The 7,635-nt window shown below is 55.0% G+C and overlaps 2 protein-coding genes across 2 annotated transcripts in view; one reads left to right on the top strand and one right to left on the bottom strand.

The window, feature by feature from the left end:
* The window catches only part of PLEKHJ1 (pleckstrin homology domain containing, family J member 1), a 3,548-nt gene extending 2,911 nt beyond the window's left edge, over window positions 1-637 (bottom strand). The window contains exons 1-3 of the mRNA XM_006897923.1: window positions 529-637; window positions 346-413; window positions 80-146 (exon numbers count right to left, since the gene is read on the bottom strand). Of these exons, the coding sequence (XP_006897985.1) occupies window positions 80-146; window positions 346-413; window positions 529-622 (229 nt within the window). The 5' untranslated portion in view covers window positions 623-637. The remainder of the gene's footprint in view (window positions 1-79; window positions 147-345; window positions 414-528) is intronic.
* A 4,523-nt stretch (window positions 638-5,160) lies between these two features.
* On the top strand, window positions 5,161-6,315 carry LOC102845381 (WD repeat-containing protein 74-like). The gene has a single exon (XM_006897922.1). The coding sequence runs from the start codon at window positions 5,161-5,163 to the stop codon at window positions 6,313-6,315; it is 1,155 nt and encodes a 384-aa protein (XP_006897984.1).
* Window positions 6,316-7,635: the final 1,320 nt, after the last annotated feature.

Raw genomic sequence — 7,635 nt, 5'->3', positions numbered from 1 at the left:
GATCGGGCTGGGGGTGCTCATGGAGCCGGGGTGCCCGCGTGTCAGCGCCCGCCCGCGGCCCGCCCCCCGCCCCACTCACTGATGGAGAAGCCGCTGGGCTCTTCCCGGCTGACTCTGCAATGCTCCAGCAACAGGGCTCCGATGGGCTGCAGGACAGAGACCACGGATGGGGCGCGGGGTCCCCCTTCCCCCCAGCTGGGGGCGGGTCCCGGGAGGCGGGCGCGGGAGAGCGTGGTGACAGGTGCCGCGTCGCGCTCCGGCTTTAAGGGGGCGGCACCCCACGGCCGAGGGCGGGCTGGCCCCTCCGGCCCCCGAGACCCCCGCGCCCCCCACCGGCACCTTTACCTCGGCCTCGTCCGTCCGGAAGTAGAAGAGGAAGTTGGCCACCAGTTTCACGAGCCGCCGCTTGACCACTGCGGGTGCAGAGCGGGCTCAGGACGCGTGGGCCACGCCCGGGCACCCCGTTACCCCGGACCCCCCGCCGAGGCCCGGTCACCGCGCCCCCCAGCTCCCTGGGGGTCCGCTCACCGCTGCCCTTCTTGGGACCCCGCATGCCCAGCTCGGCCGCCATCTCGGCCGGCTGCCGGGACAGCGCCTGCAGCTCCTTGTCGTTGTAGCGCATGTCGCCGCCGGGACGGAGAACGCCCAGCCCCGGCCGCCACCGTCCCGGCCGCAGCACTCCCGGCCGCTGTCAGCGCCAAAAAAGTCGCACCCCGCCGCCCCGGAAGTCCTGCCCGTGCTAATGCGCTTGCGCGCCACCTCCGCCGGGCATAATGTTAACAGGCAGGTGCAGCCTGCGGTGCAAAGGCTGGGGGGGCAAGTGGACATTGACAACACAGAATACAGTGGATCTAGGCAAGCAACCTCACGACTGTTGGCGCCCTTTAATTAACGGGAAGGAAGGAGGCGGAGCGGAAATGATAGCCTTTCAGGGTGACCGTTCCAATCGGCTTCTCTCGCGAGAACCAGGCCCAAAAGGGTGGAGCCGAACGAGAGTTCACGGCGCGGACAACGCGCACGCGCACTTTCGTGCGGACAGTGTGAGCCTCTCTCCCGCACTTCCGGCAAGGCCGAGCATGCGCAGTACGGAGGCCCAGGCCTGTTGACCCGGAAGTGCTTCTAAAGTCCGCGACGCGCGCGCGGGACCGAGTGGCGGCGGTGTCGTTAACGGGTGAGTAGCGGGCCCGCCGGCGCAGAGTCGATGGTCACCAGGGGTGTCCGGATCTCCTTAGAGGGGAGCGGACGCGAGAACGGGGTGCCTCCGGCCGGCCGCGCGGCCCGGAAGGCGCGGGAACGGCCACATCGCGCCACCTCCTCGCGCCCCGCCTTCTTCGGGCCTTCCCGCTCCCACGGGCTCCCGGGCGCCCGACACTCCCCTGCCCTCCGATCTGTCCTGGGAAGGCCCGCTGGGGTGGGGTCCCGGGGGGCGGGGTGGGGTCCCCGGGGGCGGGGTGGAGTCCCGGGGGGCCCGCAAGCGCAGCTGGTGAGGACGGCGAGCGGTCCTTTGTGCAGGACCAAGTGCCATCAGTGGTGGTGGCGGGAGGCAGCCTCTCTGTAGAAAGTGGGGGAGAGGGATCCCTTGCTGAAAAAGCATTAAACCCCGAGCGGGTCCTAGAGGGACAGGATCGGAGTCAGTCCATCTGGAGTGGACACGCACCCTCCCGTCCGCTCGGCAGGGCGGTGAACCGGTTCTGACCCCGGAGAGAAGGGTCACCTAAAGGGGGGTGGCACGGAGTTGAAGCGCTTGTCCGAGAGGTTGGAGCCCCCGGGGACTTGTCAGGATGGGCAGAACCGCCTGTCCTGTCCTGGGGTCCCAGTGAGTGCATCGAACGAAAGCAGGCCTGCTCCTGTTGGCACAGGCATATTATTATTATTATTATTATTATTATTATTATTATTATTAACTTAAGTGATCATCTATAGAGATTTTGGAATTCCGTTCGTTCATTGTTGCACTTTTTCCCCCCCTCTCCCCCAGTTCGCTCCTCTTCTTGAAAAGCAAAAGACAAACTCCTTCATTTGTACACAGTCCCCACCCCCACCCCAAGTATACTCCCCTCTGCAACCCTCATTCCGGCCTCTTATGATAGTCATAATGCACAGGCATTTAAGCCTGCCTGTCCGTCCTGGCGGTGGTCGTGTGAGCCACGTGCACTACAGACACACCAGCCCAGGCGCAGCCGGGGCACATTCGCCGTCACCCTTTTGCAAGTGGCCCCTCGGATAGCTCAGACCTTGAGTCCTGAGCAGCTGCTCTGTGCCGCCTCCTCCCATCCGCCAGTGAGAACGAAGACTCTGGCTGTGACCTGCCAGCAGGTTCTCAGAGGCTGAAAATCGCAGGGCAAAGGACTGTGTGCCCATCTTTCTCCCGAGGAGGAGCAGCTGGTGCATTCGAACTGCCCACCTTTGGGTTGGAGCCCAGATTCTTCTCTGTGCCAGCAGAGCTCCCTTCTCCCCCTCCAGCGAGCCTTAATGAGATAATGGCCTTTATCAACACTTGAAATCCCTTTTTCTTTGCCCAACGACCACCTCTCCCTCGTGTCTGGCTTTGGTTTGGGTCACCGCCTCTTAGTGCTTAAGAGTGGGCTTTACCTTGCTCAGCGACTTGCTTCTGTTAGCTTCTGCCTTCCCACCATGTCGGTGAGGGCTTACTGGTCACTCTCACCCCAGCTTTGCTCACCCCAACGTGCTGCAGATGTTCGAGGATTAACAGTACCGTGGCCACTAATAACGTAATTAAGGTATCCCCTTTCCCGTCCTGTTCTCTCTCACCGTAAAGCTAACGGTGTCCTCGTATGCTCGTTTGCCTGGTAGTCTTTGTACCAATTCATTTTCCCCTGAAAATGTCCCATCTCGCACACCCACTCATTTTATTCCCAGTATGCGTGCTGGAACAAATTTATTTTGGAAAAAATCCCCCCACACACACCTTTAGAGATTTCTGTTCCTTCTCCAGTTTCCTTTTCAGTCTAACCATCTCTCCGTTATCAAAGCACAGCTGTTGGAAATTCTGACATTTTTGCTTGATTCTGTGTTTTTGAGACCTTGGTTGTCTGCGAATGACTATATCCTCCCACTTAACACTCTCCAATTAGATGTCTGCCCAGGTCTGAAACGGGCTCTCATCAGAGCTGTGGAAGTGTGTGTTATTTGCTCTAAGTCGTCGGTGTAGTTCTTGAGAGGACTCGTCCCCATTCTGGTGTCAGGTAGTTTGTGACCGGTGGTCACTCTCTCTTTGTTACTGTGCTGCGGAGTCAGAACGCCGCGCAGCTGCCTCTCCAGAGGGTTTTCAGAGGCAGTTAATCGCACTGAGGAGATTGTCCATTTTCTCGCACAGAGCAGCTGGCGGGTTTGATCCTCCTGCCTTTTGGGGGGGGGGCGTCTGCTCCCCCTCCCTCTTGCCGGGGATAGTCCCGTATCATAAGCCGTTTGCTGAGGGCCTATGTTCACGATGTACCGGTCTCCAGTTACTTCTTGGACAAGTCTCTGCTTTCCTTCCTTTGTTCTTGCACCCTGGAATCTTGTCTGTGCTGTTTCTCGAATTCTTCAAGTTCTTGCGACAAAGCAGATGAAACCAAAACCAGCTGAAGCCCCCTGGAAAAAGGGAAAGTGAGACCCCCACCTTTTTGTTTGGGTCTTCTGGTTTTCACTTTCCTAGAGGGCTTTATGTACACACGTGTATGTACCGTTTGTTGCTATCTAGCATCTTGTTGTAGTATTTGGGGTGCAGGACAGGGGCTTCCTCACAGTAGGGCATTTTGTATGTGTCCATGCACACACATACACACATATTTCCCACTGGTTGCTAGGTGCTGTTAGATCACCTGTAAGGCATAGCGACCTGTGTATACAAGCTCTGAACCCTGCCCTCTCCAGGGCCAGTCTCACTGACTCGACACAACTAACCCCATTACCCCCGTCACTGTGTCAGTCCATCTCATCCAGGGTTTTCCTCTCCTGCACTGTCCCTCCACCGTTCGAAGCATGGCGTCCCTCTCCAAGTATTGGTCCCTCCTTGCCCAGAGTCTGTGAGATGGAGCTTCAAAATCCTCGCCTCCAAAGAGAAACTTGGTTTCACCCTCTCCAAGACAGACCTGTTTGTTTCTTGGCAGTCCATGGTATGTTCAAGACTTCTCCAGCACCACAACTCAAAGGCATCAATTCTTCGGTTGTCCCTAGTCAATGTCCAGCTCTCTGATGCAGAGCACATAATTGTGAAGACCATGGCCTGGATCAGGCGCACCTTAGTCTCTAGACTGACATTGTTGCTCTTCAGTACTCTGGAGAGGTCCCTGACAGCAGATTTTCCAAGTGCAATTCATCTTTTGAATTCCTGACTGCTGGTGCCAAGAGTGTTGATTGTGGAGCTGAGCAAACTGTAATTGTTAACAACCTCCATCTCTTCTCCATCTATCATGGTGTTGCCAATTGGGCCCAGTGGTGAGAATCTTTGTTTTCTTGATATTGAACTTCAATCCATATTGCAGACTGCAGTCTTTGACCTTCTGCAGCAAGCACTTCAGATCCTCAGTTTGAGCAAGCAGGGTTGTGTCATCTCCATAACACAGGTTATTACTGAATCTTCCTCTAATCTTGATGCAACTTTCCTCTAAAGCCCAGCCTCCCTAATGATCTGTTCTGCATATAGATGGAAAAGGTATGGAGACAGGACCACTCCCTTCCTGATTTTGAACTGGACAGTCTTTCCTTGTTCTGTTCTGACAGCTGCCTCTTGGTGCAAGTATAGATTTCGTATGAGCACAGTCAAGTGTTCAGGGATTCCCATTCTTCTCCAGATTAGCCACAGATTGTTGTGACTCACACAGTCAGATGCCTTTGCATAATCAGTGAAACACAATCATCCTCTGGTACTCTCTGCTTTCAGCCAAGATCCAGCTAACATTAGCCGTAATGTCTCTGGTGCCACGGCCTCTTCTAAAGCCAGCTTGTATTTCTGGTTGTTTTCTATCAATGTACTGTTTCAGTTGTTTTTAGATAATCTTCAGCAAGAGTTTACTTGCATGTGATATTAGTGATATTGTTCTAAAATTTCCATACTCTTTCAGGTTGACTTTTTTTTTTTTTTTTATGTAGTGTGTGTACATACGCAAATCGTTTGTGATTTTAAAAAGGTGTTTGCAGAGGGCTCCGCGGGCTGTCATGGCGGCCGCCGGCGCGCGCTGGAACCACGTGTGGGTTGGCACCGAGACAGGCATCTTGAAAGGGGTGAACCTTCAGCGCAAGCAGGCTGCCAACTTCACAGCGACCGGCCAGCCGAGGCGCGAGGAGGCGACCAGCACCCTGTGCTGGGGCTCCGGCGGCGAGACCCAGATCCTGGTGGGCTGTGCAGATGGCGTGGTGAGGAGCTTCAGCACGGAGGAGGGCACGTTCCAGGGCCAGAGACACTGCCCAGGTGGAGAGGGCACGTTTCGAGGCCTCGCTCAGGCCGATAGCAACCTCATCACATGTGTGGAGTCTGGGATTCTTCGAGTCTGGGGTGACAATGACAAGGAGGAGTCTTCCGAACCACTTCTGGAGCTGAAGGTGGGCCCTAGTGTGTGTAAGATGCGTCAAGACCCAGCACATCCCCATGTGGTTGCCACTGGAGGGAAAGAGAATGCCTTGAAGGTTTGGGACCTACAGGGCTCCGAGGAGCCTGTGTTCAGAGCCAAGAACGTACGGAATGACTGGCTTGACCTGCGGGTTCCCATCTGGGAGCAGGACATTCATTTCCTCCCTGAGTCACAGAAGATTGTCACCTGCACTGGCTACCACCAGGTCCGTGTCTACGATCCAGCCTCCCCCCAGCGCCGTCCGGTCCTAGAGGCCATGTATGGAGAGTACCCCCTAACAGCCATGACCCTCACTCCTGGGGCCAATTCAGTGATCGTGGGGAACACTCACGGGCAGCTGGCAGAAATTGACCTTCGGCAAGGGCGCCTCGTGGGCTGTCTGAAGGGGCTGGCAGGCAGCGTCCGGGCCTTGCAGTGCCACCCTTCGAAGCCCCTCCTAGCCTCCTGTGGACTGGACAGAATCCTGAGGGTGCACCGGATCCGAAACCCCCGGGGCCTGGAGCACAAGGTTTATCTCAAGTCTCGGCTGAACTGCCTCCTCCTTTCAGGCAGGGACAACTGGGAGGATGGGCCTCAGGAGTCTCCAGAGCCCAAGAAGTGCCCAGAAGACACAGAGACGGATCAGCTGTGGGCTGCTCTGGAGGCCGCTGCCAAGCGCAAGCTCCCCGATTCCGCGCAGAGCCAGACGGCGCCCCAAGCCAGGCATACAAAGAAGAAGAGGCCTGGGTCCACTAGCCCCTGAACACCCCACCCACTCTGTAAATAAATGTCCAACACCCACCATGAAAGAAAAAAAAAGGTGTTTGCAATGAATAAATTATTATAAACACAAAATTCAATAATTCTATTTCAGCTTCCTTTCTATCTAATACTAAGTCCGTGTTTTCCAACTACTGTTTCTTCACTGTTTCCCACTGCTGCGTTCTAGTATCATGAACACCTCTTGCTCGCGTGTTCAGACGTTTTCGGGTTTGGTAAAAATTCTCAGGTTCTTACTCTTTGGCTCCAGGTGAGGAACGTATATTTGAATAACAGTCGAGTTAGTGGGTCTTCTTTGAACACGTTGTTTTTCCTCATCTCAGCTGACTTCCAGCCTGGGCTCCACCACAACATCACTATAACTATCCTCATTCCTTTAATGTTCTTTTAAGAAGGGATTGTGTCAGGGTTGTGTTTGTCTCCATACCTGTTCAGTCTGCATGCTGAGCAAATTATTCAAGCAGCTGGACTCTGAAGAGGAATGTGGCATCAGATTGGACGGAGACTCATCAATAACCTGCATTGTGCAGGTGACACACCCTGGCTTGCTCAAAGTGAGGCGGACTTGAAGCACTTGCTGCAGAAGATCAAAGAAGACCACCTTCAATGTGGATTGCTTCTCAGTGTCGAGAAAACAAATTCTTACCACTGGACCAGTGGGCAACATCATGGTAGATGGAGCAAAGGTCGGAATTGTCAGTGATTTCATCTCGCTTGGATCCACATCAACACCCTTGCCGCCAGCAGTCAGGAAATCAGGAGACACGTTTTACTGGGCAAGTGCAGTCAGGGACCTCACTACGTTATTGAGGAGCAGTGATGTCAGTCTGAGGACTAAGGTGCATCTGATTCAGGCCATGGCCTTCCCAGTTACTTGCTGTGCATCTGAGAGCTGGACAGAAGAGTTGATGCCTTTGAGCTGTGTGTTGGATAACAATGCCAGATATCCCATGGACGGCCAGAAGAGCAACAGATTTGTCTTAGAGTGCTCCTTGGAGGCAAAGACGATAAAGCTTCGGGCATGTTGCTAGGAGAGGCTATTCCTTGGCGAAGGACGTCATGTTTGGAATGGTCAAGGGTCTTGAGAAAGAAGACGCTCAGCCAGGTGGGTTGACGCAGTGACCACAACAGTGAGCTAAAGTAGATCTGAGACGGCACGTGACCCTGCTCGTTGAAACTGAGGAGGACCTGAAGCGCCTGCTGCGGAGGGTCAAGGACTGCAGCCTTCAGTATGGACTGAGGCTCAATGTCAAGAAGACAAAGATTCTCACCACTGGACCAACTGGCAGCATCAGGATGGATG

Source organism: Elephantulus edwardii, unplaced genomic scaffold (assembly GCF_000299155.1).
Source record: "Elephantulus edwardii isolate Elephantulus edwardi_28Jun2011 unplaced genomic scaffold, EleEdw1.0 scaffold00217, whole genome shotgun sequence".
In the NCBI taxonomy this organism is placed as follows: Eukaryota; Metazoa; Chordata; class Mammalia; order Macroscelidea; family Macroscelididae; genus Elephantulus; species Elephantulus edwardii.
This window is presented reverse-complemented; position numbering and strand designations above follow the sequence as displayed.